General features: G+C 41.5%; 1 protein-coding gene across 4 annotated transcripts in view; it reads right to left on the bottom strand.

The window, feature by feature from the left end:
* Positions 1–8,813: 8,813 nt before the first annotated feature.
* scaf11 (SR-related CTD-associated factor 11) overlaps positions 8,814–26,038 on the bottom strand; it is a 101,741-nt gene continuing 84,516 nt past the window's right edge. For all 4 annotated transcript variants that reach the window (XM_068050385.1, XM_068050384.1, XM_068050386.1 and 1 more), the window contains 4 exons: positions 22,998–23,389; positions 16,417–16,653; positions 15,852–15,971; positions 8,814–9,600 (listed from right to left, as the gene is read on the bottom strand). In XM_068050385.1, the coding sequence (XP_067906486.1) occupies positions 9,454–9,600; positions 15,852–15,971; positions 16,417–16,653; positions 22,998–23,389 (896 nt within the window). In that variant the 3' untranslated portion in view covers positions 8,814–9,453. The remainder of the gene's footprint in view (positions 9,601–15,851; positions 15,972–16,416; positions 16,654–22,997; positions 23,390–26,038) is intronic.

The following is a 26,038-nucleotide window of genomic DNA, read 5'->3' as shown; positions in this document are numbered from 1 at the left end:
GGTAGGGAATATGGGATTAATGCAGGATTAGTATAAATGTATGGTTGATGATCAGCACGGACTCGGTGGGCCGAAGGGCCTGTTTGTGCTATATCTCTCTATGACTAATTGTGCTACCTCACATCAAATCATTTTTGGTTTGGACTGTGAGTCCGTCTGTTTCCAGAATGTTAGTTCATTCATGTTGGTAAGAGTCATTGAAATTGAAAGGAGCACTTTTGTATATTAAAAGGGGTTCTCCCCAGAGCTATTTCAGGCGAGGTTAACAAGTTCCACCTTTTCAGACAGGTTAGTTGATTTCTAGTACAGGAGGGGTCATATGACTGCTACTCCATTTTGACTTGTATAAGTGTCCATTTTCTTGTGGTTTTAACAGTTGACTTTTAAATTCATAATTTTTCCATTTCATTGTTTATTTCATCATGGCTCCTTCCAGTCATTGCCTGGCCCAAATGTGACTTGCTACTTATCTGCCCAAGCCTGTTGTCCAGGTCTTGTTACAAATGGGCACAGACTGCTCCAGTATCTGAGGAGCTGCGAGTGGTACTGAACAATGTGCAATCATCACTCAACATCTCAGGAAAGGGTTACTGATGAAACAGCTGAAGATGATTGGGCCTAGGAACGCCTGCAGCAATGTCCTGGGCCTGAGATGTTTGTGGTTGCTGGAGGCCAATCATCTTCCTCTGTGACTCCAACCAGTAGAGAGTTTTCCCTGATTCCCAATTTTGCTCCAGTCAAATGCTGCCTGATAAGGGAAGACAATCTCACCTCACCTCATTTGTGCTTTAGCAAAGAAAAGTGACCACTAAACCAAAGGGTTGACGAGGCCGTAATTGCAATGCCCAGGTAGTCCCCCAGATCTGGATGAGATAATGGAGGAAGACAATGTCGTTGACTACATAACACTGGAGTGGGTCAGATGAATTCAAGGTGTGAGATTACATCAGTCAGAGTGGGTGGCATTTGTGATTTTGGGCAGGGCCATTTTAATGCTGCGAGGTGGGTTCAAGCTGGACTGAAGGGATTTGGGCAGTGAGTTTTGAAAGGTGGCCATGGAACTGAGGTCACTATGCATCTGCGCCCCGAGAAAGAAAAGGAATGTTACAGATATGGCAGTAGTAGACCATCCGAGATCTCCAGGTGCATGCACTATAAATTCAACTTCCTTAGATCAATAAAAGCAAAATACTGCAGATGCTGGAAATAGCAGGTCTGGCAACATGCTGCCAGGTGGTGCAATTCTTCAGGTGCATTCAGGAGAGCTTTTTGAGCCAGCACGTAGAGTGTCCTACAAGAGGAGGAGTGGTACTGGACTTAATCCTGGGGAATGAAGCCTTAGAAGTGTCAGTGGGGGAGCATTTTGGGGGTAGTGACCATAACACTAAGATTTAAGGTAGTTATGGAAAAGGACATAGAGGAAATAAAAGTACTGAATTGGGGGAAGGCAGATTTCAAGATGATAAAACAGGATCTGGCCAAAGTGGACTGGGAGCAGCTTTTTGTAGGAAAGTCTACATCAGACCAGTGGGAGTCATTCAGAAAGGAAATAATGAGGGATCAGGTCCAACATGTTCCTGTAAAGGTGAAGGGTCGGCCAACAAGTCAAAGGAAGCCTGGATGTCGAGGGATATGGAGGATTGGATAAGGGAAAACAAAGGAGGCTTATGGCAGATTCAGAACGCTGAAAATAGCGGAAGCCCTAGAGGAGTATAGAAAGTGTTTGGGGGGGGTGGGGTGGTGGGAGGTACTTAAAGTGATTAGGAGCGCGAAGAGGGGACATGAAATAACACTGGCAGATAAGATAAAGGAAAATCCCAAGGCATTTTATGTATATTAAGGGCAAGAGGATAACCAAGGAAAGAGTGGGGCCCATTAGAGATCAAAGAGGCAATCTGTGTGTGGAGCAAGAGGACATAGGTGAGGTTTTGAATGATTACTTTTCATCTGTGTTCACTATGGAGAGGGATGATGTAGATGTAGTGATCAGGCAGGGGGATTGTGATATACTTGAACAAATAAGCATTGAAAAGGAGGAAGTGTTAGCAGTAGTAGTGGGCTTAAAGATGGCTAAATTCCCAGGCTGCTATGTGAGGCAAGGGAGGAGCTGGCAGGGGCTCTGACACAAATTTTCAATTCCTCTCTGGCCAGAGGACAGCAAATGTGGTACCATTATTCAAGAAGGGTAGCAGGGCTAAACCAGGTAATTATAGGCCTGTGTGTCTAACATCAGTGGTAGGGAAATAATTGGAAAAAATTCTGAGAGACAGGATTAATCTCCATTTGGAGAGGTAGATGAGGGTAAAGCAGTTGATGTAGTCTACATGGACTTCAGTAAGGCTTTTGATAAGGTCCTGCATGGGAGATTGGTTAAGAAGGTAAGAGCCCATGGGATCCAGGGCAATTTGGCAAATTGGATCCAAAATTGGCTTAGTGGCAGGAGGCAGAGGGTGATGGTCGAGGGTTGTTTTTGCGAATGGAGGCCTGTGACCAGTGGGTTACCGCAGGGATCAGTGCTGGGACCCTTACTGCTTGTAGTGTACATTAATGATTTAGACATGAATATAGGAGGTATGATCATTAAGTTCAGAGACGACATGAAAATTGGTGGTGTTGTAAATAGGGAGGAGGAAAACTTTAGATTACAGGACGACAGAGTTGGGCTGGTAAGATGGGCGGAGCAGTGGTAGATGGAATTTAGTCCTGGGAAGTGTGAGGTGATGCACTTTGGGAGGACTAACAAGGCAAGGGAATATACAATGGATGGTAAGACCCTAGGGAGTACAGAGGGACCTTGGGTTGCTTGTCCATAGATCACTGAAGGCAGCAGCACAGGTGGATAAGGTGGTTAGGAAGACATACGGGATACTTGTGGTTGGAATCTGGAAAACACTACTGAAGGTGTGGTAGAGGCAGGAACCCTCAACAGCATTTAAGTATTTAGATGAACACTTGAAACACCATAACATACAAGGCCAAGTGTGGGAAAATAGGATTAGATTGGATGGGTGCTTGACAGTCAGCGCAGACGCGTTGGGCCTTTTCTGTGCTGTATAACTATGACCTATTTCCAGGATTTCTTTTTATTTCAGATGAAAGGTCAATGACCTGAAACATTAACCCTGCTTCTCTTTCCATGGAGGCTGCCAGACCTGCTGAGTATTTCCAGCATTTCTTGTTTTTATTCTTTAGATCAATGTTGTTCAGTAGAAATTACCAACTAGACACGTACTAATTTCTGTTCCAAAATGTCTTGCATCAGCTACCAACATTCACTGCAAAACTGCAGACTTTCTCCAGGTTTTTGTTTAGTAGTTGTGTGTTTTTCTTTGACTTGATCAGTGATCGCTGAGGATATTGACTTAGATGTCTGACCTGTTGGAGATGCTCATGGTGGTTGGGCTTGCTTTCTCCTGCTGGCCACCATGCCATGTTACTGATTTTTACATAGTTGTGTTTTTATCCATTACCTACCATTATAGATAAGCAATAACCAATTAAAGCACAAAAAATGACCAAAAAACATTTGCATCACTCTGCTTTTATTTCACCACTTAACTGTCTTTTAGTGCATTTGTTGGTAAAAGTACACATGGGTACGTGATGCAAATGAGTATGAAGATCCTGTGTTCAACAATGGTGTTGATTACTCATTTTAATTTAGTAATCAAAAATGTAATTGGCTACTTCTGGATTTCCATTTAGCCAGATACAAGTGGTGATTGCTATGTTGGACAATACTGCTTTCGATCACATCCTCTTGACTCAACCAGGTCAGTATTGGCCATTAGATCTGCCACTGGAAGTGCACCTTCTCCAAATGAAACAGCAAGACATACTAAATTCCTCTTTGAGATCATTCCTGAATATAGTACATAAGAGCTTACAAACATTAGGGTTCTGATAACCACAAGCTTATTTAGTTTCTGGTAGGGGGAGTGAAGCCAGTCAGTCCATCATGTCCATGAGCAAGAGCACTCTTCTAGTCCCACTCTACTGCCGTTTCCCCATAGCTCTGCAATTTTTTTCTATTCAGATTATTATCCAATTCCCTTTTGAAAGCCACAATTGAATATGCCTCCACCACATACTCAGGCAGTGTGTTCTGGATCCTAACTGCTTGCCACGTTTAAAAAAAAGAGCTTTTCCTCACGCCACCTTTGGTTCTTTTACCAATCACCTTAAATTGCCACTGGGAAATGTCTCCCTGTCAACTCTGGCCAGACCCCTCATGATTTTGAAAACCTCTATTAAATCTCCTCTCAACCTTCTACAAGGAGAACAGCCCCAGTTGTGTCTTAATTGAATATATTCTGGCTGGGATTCTTTCACCACTCAAACATGTGCATCACCCCAGTTCTCAGCAGTAATCACAGGAAAGGGTTGGGACAATAGTTTGATCATCCCTGAGCTAGTGATGGGAGATGCATCCCATTCCTGGTCCTTTTTGATGGAGATTAAAAGATCAGCAAATTGGTGGTGATTTTAGCTTGTGTTTTTGAATGCTATGAGGCACTGGGCTCACATGGCTATCACCTCTGGAATTAAAGCAAAACATTGCAGATGCTGGAAATACTCAGCAGGTCTGGCAGCATGTGTGGACAGAGAAACAGAGTTAATGTTTCAGGTCAAGGGTCACACATTAACTCTGCTTCTCTCTCCACAGATGCTGCCAGACCTGCTGAGTATTTCCAGCATTTCTTGGTTATCTCCACTGGAATCCAGTTTACAATTTGGATTTTGGCTAGTCAAAATCAAATCCATCCAAAGTGGAGAGGATGGGAGGGAAAATTGCCCTTTGCATTACATAATTCATAAATCAACTCCTTACACATTTCTCTACATTTCAGCAAAGCCTGATGGCTTATGACATTGTAGGTACACAGCCTCACAGCATTACAGATTTGGTAGTTGCCAAGTTTTGTCTGTTTAGTTGGGCAGGTTGTTTTATCTTTTGCTTATTGACTTGTTAGGGATACTAAACTAACACAACAATCTTCAGGCAAGGTGAATGCATCAGTCTATTTCCTTTTATCATTTAACTGAGTTGAGTCTACTCTCCATGTTACTTAGTTCAAGGGAAATACTAGGATAAATTTACATTGCTGCTTAACTGAGCCCTTCTGTTCCGTTTCTTTCATAAAACTTACTTTTAAAAGAAAAATCACATCTTAAGGATAAAAACAGGAGGCAATTTGTGTTCCATGAGTTTTCCTCTATTACTGCACTCGATTCAGTTCAGATAGGAACTGAAAACTGCAGGCTGAACACTATAGCAAGTAAATCAGAAATTCAGCTAAGTCTTACCCCTCAATAATAATTCTAATTTTCCACCTATGGGTGTTTTGGTCCACGAATGTGCATTGCAGGGAATTTTCTTGTGATTCAGAACTTACATTTAAGGGTAGAATCTCCCATTAGTGAAATACACACACTTGAAGTTTGCAGATCAGAAATTCTACGCATTAGTGTCATGTATTGATATGGTTCTCTTTCCACAATGTGGTCATACCTTATAAAATGTTAGTCTATTTAGTGAATTGCTCCATGAAGGATGAAGTTTCCCCAACTGCATGTCAGCATGTGATTTTGCAATAGTTAACCACTGTCTCAGCAATAAACGAAGAATGGTATCTTCTGACCAGCACTACAAAAAATTGGTGAGAGAATTCTAAAAATTCTTGTTTCAATGCAAGTTTGAAGACATGAAGTACAACAATGCAGTTCATTCTACCAGATCATGGAGCATACAAAATGTGTAATAAAAAATGTAGCTGCCTACACCCATCCCTTAAAAGGCTTTCACGAGAGGGTATTAATTTTCCCTGCCTTTTCATCCCACCAAATGTCTAGAGAGACTAGCATGTCAGAAAATAGCCTGAGTTTGATCCAATGCCTTTGTATTGAAAGGATCAGAAAAAACGTTGATAAAGAAAATATTTACAATGTAAACCAAAAGGGTTTTATTAGTTTAAACTATGTACATCAAATAACAGAACTATTTACAAAAATAGGTAAAATACATTAATTTAGCAACCCAGGAAATATGCTGCACCAATCTACCATCCTAGTAGGAAATTTATAAATCACCAAATCAGAGAGAAGGGGAGGAATACATACAAATGTATGTTCAATAATAAAACGAAGGTAAGCAAATGTTTTTCTTCATTCATTCTACTCCACATATTCTGTATCAGAGGACCATGTTTAAGTTAGGAGGATCCAGTTAAGATGTGTTAAGGGATAAAACTTTATTTGGACAGATATCCATTAGGTTAAACTATCCTTACTGTTGAAAAGATCTGTTACTTATTTGTTTTTAAAATTCTGGACAGATGCTGGGCCTTTGGTAACACTTTGTATGCATCCTTGTAAACTGTATCATCCTTCTTACAGTTTGCAACTTCAATCTGCTAATGAGCCATGAAGTATGTAAAAGGATGACTAATGCATCCTGGCTGGTACTGACAAAAAGGAATACATCAACTGAGTATCATTGAGACAATATATGACAAACCTACCATTGCTACTTCATCAATCCCCATTACTGCGTGGCTTCCACCAAAGCTCAGGTGTATTTGTTGGCACAGAAGTGCATATCTAGGGAGCATTGTGTAAAGTCGATGCAGTTGTAAGGATTGTGCAAAATAACTGACATCAAAGATGGCAAAGATCATCATTACCGTTGTCCCCAGCAGTCCCTGGAAGACTCGTCAAAAATCTGTTGTCTTACCTTTTGAGAGTCAGGAATATATATCTTAAAGATTCACCTATTTAAGATGATCCCTGGTTCCAATAAACATGATTTAACAGCTTCACAGCATCCTCCCTGCATAAAGCCAGTCATGAATATTTACATTCTCAAGGGCCCTAAAGTAGGTTGTCCTCTGGTATCAGAACTTGGAATTTTGAACTGTGCATCTATCACTTGCAGGTAATTCGTACAGAATCTTGGTGAAGGTTGAAGCTGACCTATACCAATAGCAATATAGAATCTGACTCTGCCTAACACTGAAACAGGCATCCTTCTCTCAGTGGCTCAGTTGATAAGGACATGTGACATTGAGCTGTCCAGATCAGACGGACCCAGGGGTCAATTTATGGTCAAGTGTTGAGTTAGCTGATCTCAATCAGGCTGGCAACAGATTAACAAATGGCCTCAGCACCCCTTTATTATAGAAATTTTGCACGAGGACAGAACTAGCACTGGTTGTCATTAACTCATGGTCAAATAGTATGCCAAAACTCATTGAAAATTTTCACATATGAAAAATGGGATGTGAAAATACATTCCAGATTGATGGTTGCCCATCAGTCCTAGGACACAATACAAGGATAATAGGGGAATGCGCCAGATAATTTCTTTCTCGAGGAATTTATTTAGATATGAGAGTTGAGGATGCATTCTTTTTGAACCTGACGTAACTGGATGTAAAGCTGTCTGTCATCCAATAATGTGAGCAGTTTCCCACCTCTTAATACATTTTCCTACACTGATCTCTACAGGACAATGAAGCACACTGTCTCTCAATTTGAAGTTAGCAATTAAAGGAATTATGACCAATTTCTTTAATCCAAGAGGGCTCGTTTCCTTCCTGTTGGATGAACAATTAAAGATCCTATCTCTTACTGAATTATTTAAGCAAAAGGTATGCATCACAGGAAATGGAAACACATCCAAAGTTCACTGAGAATGAGCAACTGCTTCAAGGGTTCTTACAAAAGCACAAGTGGAGGCTTTTGTTGAGCTGGTCATGTACAGAAAGAGTACAAATATATTTTGCAAATCATATTTTCATAAAAATCTAGTTAAGCTTCTCCATAATCCCAAGACATCTACTGCAATGGAAAGGCAGTCTATAGTATGAGTATAAATGAATGAAGAACGTGAAATACTTAAGATTCTATTCATTGATACTTAAAGCCACAAAATAATTAAAACTGTTAAGCAACTTTGGGTGTACACATTTAACTTTCAGGATGTTCCATTGCTTAAATATATTTTATATATGTCTATTTGCAGGTTCAAAACTATTTCACAAACACAATCTGGTATCTTGAACATTACTGAAGATCATAAACTGACCATCCTCATGTCATAGAATCAATGTATTTCCCATATTCATTGCTTTTATTAATAACATTTTTTGTGTTAACTGTGAAGCTTTTCAGCAAAAATGATATCAACATAAAATACACAACATGCTGTCTTCCTGATAAGCTAGCTCTTTTCCAAAAGAAATGCAGGTAGGTTCTATTGTGAAAGTGTCAAACCTCTTTGTAGCACAAATGAAAGCACTTAAAGGGAAACCCAGTGTAGGGACATTCAAAGCAGATGACTGTAAAGTATGACAGTTTCTATTGCAATATTCTATTAAATAATCAAAAACTAGAAGCAAGCTTGTATTGTTCTACATGATTATTAGTTTCAATACACAAATATGATTAAGCACTGCTGACAATAGTGATTCAGAATGTGTAGAAATTCAGAACTTGAGCCTTTGAAAATATTGAAAAAAATACATTTCACTCAAAATTCACTGAATAATCAAGTCCTCAAGCTATATAGACATTTCCATTGTAAGGTCTAACCCCAGTACTTAAATTGTCTATTGCCATACTGATTTATTGTGTTAAAATTATCTGAACAATGCAACACCAAAGATGAAATAATTAGCTTAAACAAATGTACTACTATATTATCACCAGAATATTAATGAAAAATAATTCAGCTTTTATAGAGGATATTACATTTGGAGTAAAAAATGCAGATTTGCTATCTGAACTTGGATATATGTAGACCCAGAAACTGGTTTGACAAGCAGCAGAAAATTTATTTTGCTGTGTAGGGCAAGTATTACAGAATACTCCTCACATTTTTAACCATTCTTTTCTGCTTTTCTCAAAAATGAAACTATAGAATCAAATCTTTTATCAAACATTTTCCCACTGTGCAACAGTCCTAGCAGTGTTAAGCAATCATCTTTGTTTAGACCCTATATGCACTAAAACAGCTGATCAGCCTCAGATGCCAGTCTTTAGTGCAACTACATGATCCAGATCCTTCCAGTTAAACCTGGAAGCTTTTGTACAGCATACAAATGGTTTACAAAAACACTTAACTAGAGTTAACAAAAAAAAAAATCAGCAAGAGAATTTGATACATTAGGAAATCATCTAACAAATATCACATTTATACAACAGATCTTGTGACAGCCCACATGAGGGGCCAGGACAGATCATATACTTCTTAAGTATCCTTACAACTCCAAATAACTAACAACAGCATGCTTTCATGTTATTGTGTTGTCTCAAATGCTTCAATTTTAGAAAAACACCTAATCTTTGTAGGAAAAAAATTATATGAACCGATAGATAACAAAATTCCTACTCATCATTCTATTTTAGGTTCATGTTAACACTAGTAACCAATCAGCTATAGCTTTTTATTGTTTAAAAAGATTTGTTCCCAATGATATTACATTCCTCAGGATTTTGCTTTGGGTTCCCTTTCCTAGCATGTTTGTATTTCTCTACATAGGCTTTTACCAAGTTGGCTACTTTTCCTGGGATTACTTCACCACTCTTGCTATGGCAAACCTAAGGAACAAGACATACAGGATTCAATGAATCTATTTGACAAATGTGAAAATATGAAGTACAAACATGGTGGGTAGCAATTATTCACTTTAAAAACAAATTATTCTGCACCATGAGATTATACAAAAGATTATATAAAACTAATCCAAAGAATAAAAACTGTCAAATATTACACTAGTTGATTTCCCATGGCTTGCACACGGGCAATCAAACCCAAATTGAATTTGCCAGGTCAAGGAGGGTTGAGGGGGTGGGGAAGAGAAGAGGCAGAAGGCAAGGGGGCAGAGGGGGAGGGAGAAGGATAGAAAAGGATGGGAGACAAGGGGGTGGAGGAATGGGGGCAAATTAGGAGGGGTCTTGGGGACCTATGTATCTGCCTGGAAAATCCTCTGAATGCAAGGGGCAGGCAGCCAATTGCTGTAAAGTTTTTCCAGGTGGGTAGTAAGAGTGCTGACATAGGGATAGGAGGTTTGGGGCATGGAGTGGGCCATTGCAGAGGGAGATACAGATTGAGGGTAATCCACCACCTACTGCTCAAGATTTCTGCTCAGCATGAGCGAGGTGACACGGTGGCATGACAAGGTTGGGGCAGTGAAAGCCTGAATGTTAGGAGGGATTTTTCTGTGCTGATTGTGTTTCAATCAAATGCTGCAAATTACAGCGTGTCTTCAGAGTTTCAGCACCTGACTAATTGCTGTCTACTTGGACTTCCTATCTTGCACCTGTTTGAACATAAACAAGAGCAGGTGTAGGCCATATGGCCCAAAGAGTGTGCTCCACCATTCCATAAGATGGTTCAACTTTTACCTCCTGCCCTATCCCTAGATTCGCTTAGAGCCCAAAAATTGATCGATCATTGACTGGATCGAGAATTCCAAAGATTCACAACTCGCTGAGTAAAGAAATTTCTTATCTCAGTCCTAAATGGCTGACCCCTTATCCTGAGATTACAACCCCAGCCCGGACAAACATCCTCCCAGCATCTACTCTGTCTAACCCTCTCAGAATTTTATGTTTCAATAAGATCAGCTCTGCCATTTTGATGCCATTTCATTTTACCAAGGGGTTGTGAAAGTCTAAATACTTGCTCACTGGTTGAAGCTGGTTGGGGGGTGGTGCAGTAGTGGGGGCATGGAGAAGCATTCTGGAGAGGAGAACTCCTCCATTCTATGGGTGTGCCTGGCTGGAGTTGCAGCTTCCAAGGCTTTCCTTTAGTTTTTTGCAAATAGCTCTCTTCCCTTAAGAGGCTGTGCTTGTCATATTTGTTTGCTTACTTTTATGGACATTTTCTTTCTTGCCACTTTTCTTAGTTTGCAGGTTCAGTTAAAGTGGTGTGCCATATTAAGTTAGGTGGTGCCCCATTATCTCTATTTGTTAAGCAACATTATCTTGACAGTCCCACCTAAAGGTATTTGGAATTCGGAGACCATCCACATATTTTATTCATTTATAGATTGCAAACCAAATTTAGAACTATATATGTATAATTGAATCAAAGAAATGCAAGGACAAAAGAAGGCCATTTCTTCCATCATACCCATGCCACTGCTAACTACTCTAGCCCCATTCCTGCTTTTTCTTTACCTTTTAATATTTCCCCTCCCCCTATCATGTGTTTAACTAACTTCTCCTTAAATAAAAATAACTTGAAAGATGCTGCCAATCAAATCAGTTTCCACTGTCACATGTAGTAACATGTTCCACATTTGTAAAAAAACATTTCTTCTAACCTCCTCCTGCAGGCCCTGAAATTTATGCCACTTGTTACCAATTCACCAATCAGTCAAAATAAGCACTGATACTTAGTCAGTTCCTCAGAATTTTGGACATCTCATAGACATCATCTGAATCTTTTTTACACCAATGAATACAATTGTAGTTTTTGCAATCTCTGGTCATTCTATACCCGCCTCTCCACAATACCATCCGAAATTGTCAGAGTAGTGATAGTCAGAGTAGAAATGAAAGAATAGTCAGGATGAATGTGTGGCTTGAGAGATGGTGCAGGAGGGAGGGGTTCAGATTTTTGGGACATTGGGGCCGGTTCTGGGGGAGGTGGGACTATTACAAATTGGACGGTCTACACCTGGGCCGGACTGGAACCAATGTCCTTGGGGGTGCTTTTGCTAACGCTGTTGGGGAGGGTTTAAACTAATGTGGCAGGGGGTTGGGAACCAAATGAGGAGGTCAGTGGACAGTAAGGAGGTAGTAACTAAAGCCAGTAAGGAACTAGAAAATGAAGTCAGCGTGACTAAGGGAAAGAGTAGGCAGGGAGCAGATGATGAAAGCAAAGGGACTGGTGGTCTGAGGTGCATTTGTTTTAATGCAAGAAGTGCAGTAGGTAAGGCAGATGAACTTAGGGCTTGGATTAGTACCTGGGAGTATGATGTTATTGCTATTACTGAGACTTGGTTAAGGGAAGGGCACGATTGGCAACTAAATATCCCAGGATATCGATGCTTCAGGCGGGATAGAGAGGGAGGTAAAAGGGGTGGAGGAGTTGCATTACTGGTCAAAGAGGATATCACAGCTGTGCTGAAGGAAGGCACTATGGAGGACTCGAGCTGTGAGGCAATATGGGCAGAACTCAGAAATAGGAAGGGTGCGGTAACAATGTTGGGGCTGTACTACAGGCCTCCCAACAGCGAGCGTGAGATAGAGGTACAAATATGTAAACAGATTATGGAAAGATGTAGGAGCAACAGGGTGGTGGTGATAGGAGATTTTAATTTTCCCAACATTGACTGGGATTCACTTAGTGTTAGAGGTCTAGATGGAGCAGAATTTGTAAGGAGCATCCAGGAGGGTTTTCTAGAGCAAACCCTTCCTTCCTTCCCTTCGGGAAGGGGCCATACTGGACCTGGTGTTGGGGAATGAGCCCGGCCAGGTGGTTGAAGTTTCAGTAGGGGACTACTTTGGGAATAGTGATCACAATTCCGTAAGTTTTAGAATACTCATGGTCAAAGACGAGAGTGGTCCTAAAGGAAGTGCACTAAATTGGGGGAAGGCCAACTATACCAAAATTCGGCAGGAGTTGGGGAATGTAGATTGGGAGCAGCTGTTTGAAGGTAAATCCACATTTGATATGTGGGAGGCTTTTAAAGAGAGGTTGATTAGCGTGCAGGAGAGACATGTTCCTGTGAAAATGAGGGATAGAAATGGCAAGATTAGGGAACCATGGATGACAGGTGAAATTGTGAGACTAGCTAAGAGGAAAAAGGAAGCATACATAAGGTCTAGGCGGCTGAAGAAAGACGAAGCTTTGGAAGAATATCGGGAATGTAGGACCAATCTGAAACGAGGAATTAAGAGGGCTAAAAGGGGTCATGAAATATCTTTAGCAAACAGGGTTAAGGAAAATCCCAAAGCCTTTTATTCATATATAAGGAGCAAGAGGGTAACTAGAGAAAGGATTGGCCCACTCAAGGACAAAGGAGGAAAGTTATGCGTGGAGTCAGAGAAAATGGGTGAGATTCTAAACGAGTACTTTGCATCGGTATTCACCGAGGAGAGGGACATGACGAATGTTGAGGTTAGGGACAGATGTTTGATTACTCTAGGTCAAGTCGGCATAAGGAGGGTTGGGTATTCTAAAAGGCATTAAGGTGGACAAGTCCCCAGGTCCGGATGGGATCTATCCCAGGTTACTGAGGGAAGCGAGAGAGGAAATAGCTGGGGCCTTAACAGATATCTTTGCAGCATCTTTAAACACGGGTGAGGTCCCGGAGGACTGGAGAATTGCTAATGTTGTCCCCTTGTTTAAGAAGGGTAGCAGGGATAATCCAGGTAATTATAGACCGGTGAGCCTGATGTCAGTGGTAGGGAAGCTGCTGGAGAAGATACTGAGGGATAGGATCTATTCCCATTTGGAAGAAAATGGGCTTATCAGCGATAGGCAACATGGTTTTGTGCAGGGAAGGCCATGTCTTACCAACGTAATAGAATTCTTTGAGGAAGTGACAAAGTTGATTGATGAGGGAAGGGCTGTAGATGTCATATACATGGACTTCAGTAAGGCGTTTGATAAGGTTCCCCATGGTAGGCTGATGGAGAAAGTGAAGTCGCATGGGATCCAGGGTGTACTAGCTAGATGGATAAAGAACTGGCTGGGCAACAGGAGACAGAGAGTAGCAGTGGAAGGCAGTTTCTCAAAATGGAGACGTGTGACCAGTGGTGTTCCACAGGGATCCGTGCTGGGACCACTGTTGTTTGTGATATACATAAATGATTTGGAGGAGAGTATAGGTGGTCTGATTAGCAAGTTTGCAGACGACACTAAATTGGTGGAGTAGCAGATAGTGAAGGGGACTGTCAGAGAATACAGCAGAATATAGATAGATTGGAGAGTTGGGCAGAGAAATGGCAGATGGAGTTCAATCAGGGTAAATGCGAGGTGATGCATTTTGGAAGATCCAATTCAAGAGTGAACTATACAGTAAATGGAAAAGTCCTGGGGAAAATTGATGTTCAGAGAGATTTGGGTGTTCAGGTCCATTGTTCCCTGAAGGTGGCAACGCAGGTAAATAGAGTGGTCAAGAAGGCATACGGCATGCTTTCCTTCATCGGACGGGGTATTGAGTACAAGAGTTGGCAGGTCATGTTACAGTTGTCTAGGACTTTGGTTCGGCCACATTTGGAATACTGCGTGCAGTTCTGGTCGCCACATTACCAAAAGGATGTGGATGCTTTGGAGAGGGTGCAGAGGAGGTTCACCAGGATGTTGCCTGGTATGGAGGGCACTAGCTATGAAGAGAGGTTGAGTAGATTAGGATTATTTTCATTAGAAAGACGAAGGTTGAGGGGGGACCTGATTGAGATGTACAAAATCATGAGAGGTATAGACAGGTTGGATAGCAAGAAGCTTTTTCCCAGAGTGGGGGATTCAATTACTAGGGGACACGAGTTCAAAGTGAAAGGGGAAATGTTTAGGGGGGATATGCGTGGAAAGTTCTTTATGCAGAGGGTGGTGGGTGCCTGGAACACGTTGCCAGCGGAGGTGGTAGACGCGGGAACTATAGCGTCTTTTAAGATGTATCTAGACAGATACATGAATGGGCAGGAAGTAAAGAGATACAGACCCTTAGAAAATAGGCGACAGGTTTAGATAGAGGATTTGGATCGGCGTAGGCTTGGAGGGCCGAAGGGCCTGTTCCTGTGCTGTAATTTTCTTTGTTCTTTGCATCTCTATAACAAGGTGTCCTGGAGTGCCCATAATTGCATGCAGTATTCCCAGCTTGGCTTTGTGTTTTATATAGATTCATCATCACCTCCCTCATTTTGTTCAGTTCCTCTACATATAAAACCCAAATCCTATTTGTCCACTGTAGGATTTTTTCCTACCTGTAACCCTGCATTGGTCAAGTGTATCTGTACCTATATATCTCTATTCCTTCACTCCATTGAGAAGTTTACCAGCAGGGTAGATTTACATTCTCTTTCTTTCACCAAATGTTGCAATTTACATTCAGCTTCATTTGAATGGCATTTGCAATATAATACCACTCTCCTAACTGGCCAATGCCCTCCTTTAGCCTCCTGCAATTTTATGTCATTTGTCATGGCCCCTAAGCTATCTGCAAATCTTATTATTCCTTCTGTGTCCATGTCCAAACCATTTATGTATATGGAGAAGGAAAAAGTTCCAACATATCCCTGGGCATGCCACAAACTACATCTTGTGAATCGAAAACATTCACGTGCTCCTCTATTAATCTACTCTCCACACAAGGTGCAATATAGATTCACTACAACTTTAATCTCATTGGCCTTAACCTTCACAACAAATCACTTATATGGCACTTTATCCAAAACATATTTGAAAGTCCAAATATATCACATTCACTGAATTCACTTTGTGCATTCAATGAGTAATTTTCTCAATGAATTTAATTCAACTATCAAGAGTGACACAAATCCCTGTTGATTTTCCTTGATTAGCTAATATTTCCAAAGCACTCACGAATATTATCCTCATTATGGTCTCTCTGTGATCTTACTACTGATATATTTGTGGGTGTAACACCAGATATTTCGATAAGCTAACTGGAAGGACAAATCTGCACGGGTCAATAACTGCACCTATTTATTCCCCCTTATCTCAGTACGCTGGGGCTACCAACCTAAAAACCTGATAGCTAAACAATTAGCCAAATGACCAAAGCTATCTTAATTCTCTTACACTGAAAAATATATTTATACTCTATCACCATCAACAATCTTGGGTAAAGTTAGTGTCCATTTTAAGATGTTACCTTATCCACTGCCTTGCGGACTATTTCTTTATATTCATCCTTGGTAATGTCCTTCTTTTGGTAATAAGGCTTGATGGCTAATTTCACTTCTTCTACAGCTCTTTCTTGAATAGTACATTTCTACATATTGGACAGGAAAGTAGTTAAGTTGTATATTCTATATGAAACATAGCTTCATCAAAAATAGAATGGAAGGCTCAAGCATCAGCCACATCAACAACAGATGGCAATAGTAAACTAACGTAATCAAGGAACAATGATATTACACAAACCACATGTGTACTTTTTAACCATAGCTTCAGAAGCTTTAAAAAGATTACAACCTAAAATGTACACATGTAAAAGTACACAAGTGGGCAGAAATCCTAATCACTGAAAGCATATTAGGTATGCAACACACAGAACTGGGAAATCAAATGGATGTCAGTTTATATATCTGTGGGAAGCTCATGCTATATAGCAATGTTACAAAAAACATTCAAGTCAACAATGTAGCTAGCTCTTTTGCTATACGGGAACATAATTCAGTAGAAATTAAATCAATCATTGATAGTTCTGGACTTGCCTTGTCCTTCTTGGGCTTTTCTGTTTCAAATTCTTCTTTAAAGCTTTCTTTTTCTAGTGTAGGCTTTGAAGTTGAAAGAGATGCAAAGACTTGTTGCACAGACTGAAAGGTTGAAGAGGAAACATCTATAGAAAGTGGAGCTTGCACTGTCTTGCCTGACCCTCCAGCTGGGATGGGTACACAAGCAGCACTGCTCTGCAAATCCACCTCAGGAACACTACATGGAGGAGGGATGATCTAAAACAGAAGCGAAGCAAAATATCAAGCACTTTATGGTATTCCATAGAAGTAGTAAAAAGAAAATCCACACACACAAAACACAGTACTTAATGAAACAATTACTTATGGGCATCAACTTTAATAAGTACCAACAAGATTGAAAAAATCCAATGGGCTGCTTTCATTCCAACATTTTGAGACTGTGCATATTTTAACTGTGCAATTAAACTCAGATCCTCATGTGTGCAACATTATACCAAAGAAACACAATGTCAGTACAAAAAGGCAAAATTAGTGTAACAATCTTGCTCAATGTAGGTGATGATCCAATGTAGGTATCAAATCTTCATCCCATGAACGCAATCAGTTACATGTACTGGGCATCACATACCAGTTCTGGCACACAACAAAGAGGTCCTCACACAGATCTTCCAAAGACACAGCAGGTGGACATTATTTAAAAAAATATATATACCCAACCTGAATTACATAAAGACAGCAATCTGCCTATTTGTCGTCATTAGTGCATCCACCCTGACAGCACTTGGACTCGTACCAATCCTGGATTCAGCTTGATAAAACAGCAGGACCATGCTTTTATAACCTATTAGTGTAGAGTGGGAGCAGAGAGCCAGAGCGGAGATAGAAAAATCAAAGTGTGACACCACTGGAAAGCAGGTAAGTGATTGGCTCGTGAATATTTCTCTTTTTCTTTCTCTAAACAAGGGCATTCTTTCAAATTAGAAGCCAGGAAATTAAACATTTCAATCAGGGTAAGTATAACAGTAACAAAAACAAGAAATGCTGGATTCACTCAGCAGGTCTGGCAGCATCTGTGGAAAGAGAAGCAGAGTTAACGTTTCGGGTCAGTGACCCTTCCGAAGAAGGGTCACTGACCCGAAACGTTAACTCTGCTTCTCTTTCCACAGATGCTGCCAGACCTGCTGAGTGAATCCAGCATTTCTTGTTTTTGTTTCAGATTTCCAGCATCCGCAGTATTTTGCTTTTATTTAAGTATAACAGTAAGTGAATTAATAAGAGTATTAGCACAAAGCAGGTCGAGAGGCATTAATTAAAATTAATAGTTTAAACAAGATACTAACTAGATTCTAAAAGAGGGAAAGAGATTTCCTGAATCACGGATGGACAGCTGAGACCTGCTGCTTGCAACTTCAAGATACAACATGTGTCTTAGGGGGCCACATGTGTAGACATCTGAGCTTGAGGGGCAGCGCGAGTCACTGTGGAGCATCAGGGAGGATGAGAGTTCCCTGGATGGCATATTCCAGGAGGTGGTCACCCCACAGGCAGGAAGAGTTCAGGAGAGTAGATGGGTGGCCATCTGGAAAAGTTAAGAGGCAGGAAGTCTTCGGGTTGTGTGCCACTCTCAAACTGGTACTCAGCATTGGGGACTGCCGGGAATGATGACACCTTGAAGAAGCGCAGTCCAGACCATGGTACCAATGAGCAATGGATTGCACAGGAAGGAACAGCAAAGAGTAGAAATGCAGTCATTACAGGGGATTCTATAGTTAGGGGAACAGTCAGTCATTTCTGTAACCATCATTTTGAGTCCCATATGGTGTGTTGCTTCCCTGGTGCCAGGGTAAAGGACATCAGAGAGAGGATGCAGAATATTCTGCAGGGGGAAGGAAGTGGGCCAGAAGCTGTGGTACACATCAGTACTAACAACATAGAAAGAGCAGGTATTGAGGTCCTATGGTTAGATTTTCAGGAGTTAGGGAGGAAGTTAAAAAGTAGGACCTCAAAAGTAGTATCCTCTGGATTATTCTCAGTGCCACAAACTAGCAAGCATAGAAATAGGAGGATCAATATGTGGCTTGAGGCATGGCGGAGGAGGGAGCCCCACTTCTGGGGCAGGAGGCACCTATTCAAAAGGGCCTGGTTACATCTCAACAGGACTGGAGAGAGAGACAGGAGCAAATCTGCAGAGAAATCACAGTCATAGAGAGATACAGCACTGAAACAGGCCCTTCGGCCCACCGAGTCTGTGCCGACCATCAACCACCCATTTATACTAATCCTACATTAATCCCATATCCCCTACCACATCCCCACCTTCCCTCAATTCTCAAACCACCTACCTACATTAGGGGCAATTTACCATGGCCAATTTACCTATCAACCTGCAAGTCTTTGGCTGTGGGAGGAAACTGCAGCACCCGGTGGAAACCCATGCGGTCACAGGGAGAACTTGCAAACTCCGCACAGACAGTACCCAGAACTGAACTGGGGTCGCTGGAGCTGTGAGGCTGCGGTGCTAACCACTGCACCAGTGCCGCCCCTGAGATGTGCAAGAACTATAGAGTGGTGATACTGGGGGACTTTAATTACCCAAATATTGATTGGCAGAATGTTAAGAGCAAAGGGAAAGGAGGAGGAGGAGGAGGAATTTCTGAAATGTATTCATGAGAACTTCCTTGACCAGTATGTTTGTGGCTCAACTAGAAAGAAGGCATTACTGAATCTGGTGCTGGGGAATGAGGGGGGCCAAGTGGACCAAGTGTCTGTGGGGGAACACTTGGGTAAGAGTAATTAACATACCATAAAGTTTAGATTAGTAATGGAGAAGAGCAAGGAACAATCTAAAGTTGATCTTCTAAATTGGAAGAGGGCTAACTTCAATGGGATCAGTGGGATCTAGCCAGGTTGAATGGAACCAAAGACTGACAGAAAAAACTAACGGAACAATGGGTGATCTTTGAGGAGGACATGTTTCAAGTACGGCTAGGTAAATTCCAATAAAGGTGAAAGGTAGGGGAACCAAAGTTAGGTCTCCTTGGATGATGAAGGAGATAGAGAATGTGATGAAACAAAAGAAAAGAGTGTGTATGATGCATGTCAGGTGAATTCTTCAAGCAAGAACCAGGCTAAATACAATAAGCTGACGGGGGAAGTGAAGAGGAAAATAAGACTGGCAAAGAGAAAATATGAGCATTGAACAGCAGTTAACATAAAGGGAAATCCAAAAATTTTCTACCGGCATGTAAATAATAAGTAGTAAGAAGCGGGTGGGTCCTATTAGGAAGAAAGTGGGTGATATATGCATAGAGATGCTGGGCAAGGCTAGAATACTAGGAAGTTTACTAAGGAAGATGCTGCTGACAAAATATTGGTACAAGTGTAGAGAGCACAGATAATGGATGGGGTGAAAATTGATAGGCTGGATGTACCGGAAAGGCTGGCTATGCTTAGAGTGGATAAGTCGCCTGGCCCTGATGACTTGCACCCCAGGTTGCTAAAACGAAGTGGGGATGGAGACAGAAGAAGGGCTTGCCATAATCTTCAAATCTTCCCTAGATACCGGGGAGGTGCCAGAGGACTGGAGAGTGACAAATGTGACACCCTTATTGTAAGAACATTCCTAGTAGCTATAGGCAGGTCAGTTTAACATCAGTGGTGGATAAGTTTTTAGGGACAATAATCAGGGGAACAATTGAGAAAAGCAGATCATGCTTGACTAATCTAAATGAATTGTTTGATGAAATAACAGAGAAGGTTGATGAAGGGAATGCAATGGATGGTGTCTACATAGATTTAAGAAAGTTTTTGACAAAAGTACTGCAGAAAAGGCCAGCTAATAAATTTGAGGCTCACTGAATAGGAGGGTCAATGTCAATCTGGATAAAAAAAAAATCAGCTTAAGGACAGAAAACAGCGAGTCGTGGTAAATGGTTGTTTTCAGACTGCAGGATGGTAGGACATTGGTGTTCCCCAAGGGTCAGTGCAAGAATCACTGTTATTTTGATATATATTGGAATACAGAGTAAAATTTCAAAATTTGCTGGTGATACCAAAACTGAACGTGTGGCAAATAGTGAAGATGATACTAATCGACTGCAGCAGTACTTATTTAGCCCAACAGAATGGGCAAAGATGTGGCAAATGGAATTTAATACAGAGAAGTGTGAGGTGTGCTTTTTGGCAGAAGGGATAGGGAGAGGCAATAGCGACTTAATGGCACAATTCTAAAGAGCGTGCAGGGACAGAGAGACCTGGGGGAATGTGCGCATAGATCTTTCAAGGTGGCAGGACATATTGAGAGATCAGTTAGCAAAGTATATGAGACCTTAGGCTTCATATATAAGAGGCATTGAGTACAAAAGCATGGAATTTATCCCGGTTAGGCCACAACTGGACTATTGCACCCAGTTCTGGTCACCGCACGATTGGAAGGATGCGAAGGCCCTTGAAAGGGTGCAGAGGAGATTTACAATAACGGTTCCAGGAATGAGGGATTTTAGCTGCAAGGTTAGGTTGGAGAAGCTGGGGTTGTTCTCCTTGGAATAAAGGAGATTGAGGGAAGATTTCATCGACGAGTTCAAGATTATGACAGGTTTAGGTAAGGTAGGCAAAGAAAAGCTGTTCCCATTAGCTGATGGTACCAGGACTAGGGTACATAGATTTAAGGCTTTGGGAAAGAGATGCAGGAAGGATGTGAGGAAGAACTTTGACACAGCGAGTGGTAATGACCTGGAACACGCTGCCTATGAGGGTGGTGGAAGTGGAGACAATGAATGATGTAAAAAGAAAATCGGATGGGCACTTGAAGAAAATAAACTTAAAGGGCTATGGGGATAGAGCGGGGGAATGGGACTGATTGGATTGCTCGAGAGAGAGAGTTGGCATGGACTTGATGGGCTGAATGGCATCCTTCTGTGCCGTAATGACTCGATGACTAATTTAATCAATTCAAAGTAAGTCAGTATCGTCACCAGAAATTCAGCAAAGGCTAACACTGGACATTGCTGGTTGGTGTGTCTTCATATTTTAAAACTGACTAGCCAGAAGTCCAATAACTACACAACTAGGAACCTGAATACTACTGGCAGGTACACCAAACACCAGAAGGAGCCACACTAGATGTAAAGTTGTGGAAACCAATAATTCTGTATTTATAATGCATCGATTGCCCATCATCACAATAGTCTTGTTACAGCACAGGCTTTTATCCATGTTAATGGCTAGATGTCATAAGCAGACCAAGTCTTGTTACAAATGTAATGCAAATTAAATACAAGTGTAACTACTCATTTATAAAAAATACCCAAAGATGTCAAGGACAAATGTCCTAAGACCAAAACCACTTGAATTGAAGTAGTGTTGCCATTTGTTACTTCCAGAGATGTGTAAACACAACGTTAAAAAAATTCTCAGGATATGGGTGACGTGATGAGAGCAAATTTATTGCCAATGCTAGTCGCTCTGAGGTGGATGTGGCTTGGTAGGCCACTTTAGACACCATTAAGGGTCAACCACAGAATATGACTGGAGTTATGCTTAAGTCAAACCAGGTACGGGTGGCAGGTTCCCTTACCTGAAGGGCATTAATGAAGCAGTATGTTTTCACAACAATCTAGATGATTTATGGTGAATTCCCCAATTATCTGATTTACGGAATTCAATTGTACAACTTGTCATGATGGGTCTTACTCCATGGACTCTGGGTTACGAGTGAAGTATCACAACCATTACACTATAGTGACCGCAAAAGATAAAATCTGTATTCACATGCAACGGTCAAAGCAATCCAACAAATGGCTTTGGCTGTATCTTATCACCTTTTGGACAATTTAGAATGGGAATAGCATTCATGATGCTGGAACAAACCCAGTATGTTAATAAGGAGGCTCAATGAGCATCTGTTGGACTAGAATGTGCTAATGATCTTCAATGGATTACAAGTCTGGATCATGTGTACAGAGGTGAAATATATCCTTAAAAATGATTCTGGAAGTACTTTTAACTTTCAATATACTAATTAGCAAAAGAACCAATGTCCCAAAGAAAAGCACTGTAACCATGCAAACACATGAGCCTCATTCAGCTAGGGGGAGCATTTAACCTTGTCTGCAAACTTTCCAATTATTTGGAAAGCCAAGCTGGGAAACTCCTGTAAACACTGACAGGGGATGTGGGCATTGCTGGCAAGGCCAGTATTTGTTACCCATCCCTGATTGCACTTGACAACTGAGTGGCCTGCTAGGCCATTTCAGAGTCAACCACATTGCTGTGGATCTGGAGTCACATGTAGGCCAGACCAGGTAAGACAGTAGATTTCATTCCCTAAAGGACATTAGTGAACCAGAAGGGTTTTACGACAATTGATGATAGTTTCATGGCACCATTAATGAGACTAGTTTTTAATTCCAGATTATTAATTAATTGAATTTAAATTCCACCAGGATTTGAACCTGTGTCCCCAGGGCATTAGCCTGGTTCCCCAGATTACTAGTTCATGCCATTACCACTATGCCACCATTCCCCCCATTTTCATCCTGCTCTCATTTATCTACCAGACTTGAACACATTAAAATGGCATTCATATCTTTCAAACTCACCTGAGGCTGTGCCATGTCATGCTGTTGAACCGCGAAGTTCACTGACTGGGCTGGCGGAGGCGGAGGTGGTGGTGGAGGTGGGCTGTTTGGCAGGTTTCCACTTGCAGTTGGCTGCACTGCAGATATTCCTGAATGCACATTCAGTGGTGGAGGGGGGTGGATGAACGGATGATGGAAATGCAATAAAGGAGGGTGGACGTTCATTGGATATGGAAAGACATTCATTGGTTGTGGTGGTGCGTTCATTGGTTGTGGCGGTGCATTCATTGGCTGTGGTGGTGCATTCATTGGCTGTGGTAAAACAGGTGGGTGCATTATATTAATTGGTTGCTGAGAACCATTCATTTGTTGATTTGCTTGGTCGCTGAAGGATGGCATCCCATGCGAAGAATCTGTCAAATAAATGTACATAAATTAATGGAGATATTGAGGGATCTCGGATCGCTCTTTAGGTCTAAAACGTTTGATCCAAAAATATCTCTTGATGGGAACTTTTGGAGAGTACTACAAACTTTTTTTTTTAAAGTAACTTCACCCAAGAACTTTGTTCTAATACACATTTCATATTAACTTAGTAAATTAAGCATACTTAATGAGAGAATATGGCTGCAACTTTACAAAGCTCTGGTTAGTCCACACTTGAAGGACTGCGAGCAGTTCTGGGCACAGCACCTTAGGAAGGGTGCATTGGCCTTGGAGGGAGTGCAGCGTAGGTTTACTAATATGATACCTGGACTCCAAGGGTCAAGTTATGAAGAAAGATTTAAAAAACTAGGGATTGTTACAACCAGGTGCGAAATGTGTCTAGGGATCTGTTACTACCTTCACCTGGTCTTACAGGGTTTAATTTTAAACACACTGTTTTGAGCTCCCCTTTTGTGAATCTTTGTTCACAACTTTCCAATTATAAGGCAAAGAAATGAGCACAAACAGGCTTTCTGTGCTTTAAAGAAGATGAAATTTATTAAACCGTAAACTTAAACTCTAATACGGTTCACACCTTCTGATATACGATGTGCCCATGCTAGCATGCACACACGATACACACATGCAAATAAGGACAGAAAAGAGCATAAGAAAAGTAGAACAGTTTGAGGCAATATCTTGTTACTGTTTCTAGAACTTGCTGTAGTCCTTGATTGAAGATATCACCTTGCGTTCTCTGGGGCCCAGTATTCGTCTTAAACCTTGTTCACGTAGGAGACTGTTCTCTCTTTGAGTTTACATGTCTTCACAAGATTCAGTTCCGTGGGAAAGAGATGGAGGCAGGCAGAGAGGGTTCTGCTTCAGTTCCAGGAGCACAGCCTTCTTTGCTCCATGAGCACACGGCTTTTCTCTTCAAATCCTTTGTTGGAAGTTCAAATTCTCTGCAACAGCCAGTTAACCATGTGACTGAAACTGGTCTGACCACTTCTGTGTATTGGGGAAGCAACTGCTGGGACCCCATAGTTTCAACATTGTCTTGTACTATGCAAATGTCCTTCCAGTTAGGGCTTGCAATTTTAAAGTTTTTGTTCATGTGGCGAAATAATGTGTGCCTCAGTCTTGGCAGGTGATGGGTTTGCTTGATAGGATGTATTAGGAACGTAGGAGCAAGAGTAGGCCATTTAGGCCTTCGCACCTCCTCCACCATTCTAGATCATGGCTGATCGTCTACTCGATGCCATATTCCCGCTCTATCCTAATATCCCGTGATGTCATGAGCAACTAGAAATCTATTGATCTCTGTCTTCAACTTACTCAGTGACTGAGCTTCCACCACCCTCTGGGGCCGTGAATTCCAAAGATTCACCACCCTCTGAGTGAAGAAGTGAAAGGCTTGCCCTTTATTCTGAGATTGTGTCCCCTGGTTCGAGACTCCACAGCCAGAGAAAACATCCTTTCTGCATCTACCCTGTCTATCCCTTTAAGAATTTTGTAAGTTTCAATGAGATTTCCTCTCATTCTTCTAAACTCAAGAGAATACAGGCCCAGTGTCCTCAATATCTCCTCTTAGAACAATGCCACCATCCCAGGAATCAGACTGGTGAACCTTCGTTGCACTCCCTCTATGGCAAGTATGTATATCCTTCCTCAGGCAAGGGGACCAGAATTGCACACAATATTCCAGATGTGGCCTCACAATGCTCTATACAATTGAAGCAAGACTTCTTTGCTCCTGTACTCAAATCCTCTTGTGATAAAGGCTAACATACTGTTTGCCTTCCTAATTGCTTGCTGCATCTGCATGCTAGATCTCAGTGATGAACAAGAACACCTAGGTCCCTTTGGACATCAACACTTTCCAATCTCTCACCATTTAAGAAATACTCTGCACCTCCGTTCTTCCTACTGAAGTGGATAACCTCACACCTCTTTCTGTGCCTTAAACTTTCTATGAATCTATATTCCATCTGCCATGTTCTTGCCCACTCACTCAGCCTGTCCAAATCCCCTTGAAGCCTCTCTGCATCATTCTCACAACTCACATTCCCACCAAGTTTTGTGTCATCTGCAAACTTGGAAATATTACAATTGGTCCCCACATCCAAATCATTGATATATATTGTGAACAGCTGAGGCCCATGCACTGATCCTTGGGGTACCTGACTGGTCACAGCCTGCCAGCCTGAGAATGATCCATTTACTCCTACTCTCTGTTTTCTGCCTGTTACCCAATCCTCAATCCATGCTAGTATATTACCTCGAATCCCATGCGCTTTAATTTTGCTTACTAACCTCCTAAGTGGAACTTTATCAAAAGCCTTCTGAAAGTGCAAATACACCACATCCACTTCTTCTTTCTTTCTTTCTTTGGCCTCCTTGTCTCGAGAGACAATGGGTAAGCGTATGGAGGTGGTCAGTGGTTTGTGAAGCAGCGCCTGGAGTGGCTATAAAGGCCAATTCTAGAATGGCAGATTCTTCCACAGGTGGTGCAGATAAAATTGGTTGACAGGGCTGTTACGCAGTTGGCTCTCTCCTTGTGCTTCTGACTTTTTTCCTGCCAACTGCTAAGTCTCTTCGACTCGTCACAGGACTTCATGTCGCGTTTGCAGACGTCT

Source organism: Heterodontus francisci, chromosome 18, assembly GCF_036365525.1.
Source record: "Heterodontus francisci isolate sHetFra1 chromosome 18, sHetFra1.hap1, whole genome shotgun sequence".
Classification (NCBI taxonomy): Eukaryota; Metazoa; Chordata; class Chondrichthyes; order Heterodontiformes; family Heterodontidae; genus Heterodontus; species Heterodontus francisci.
This window is presented reverse-complemented; position numbering and strand designations above follow the sequence as displayed.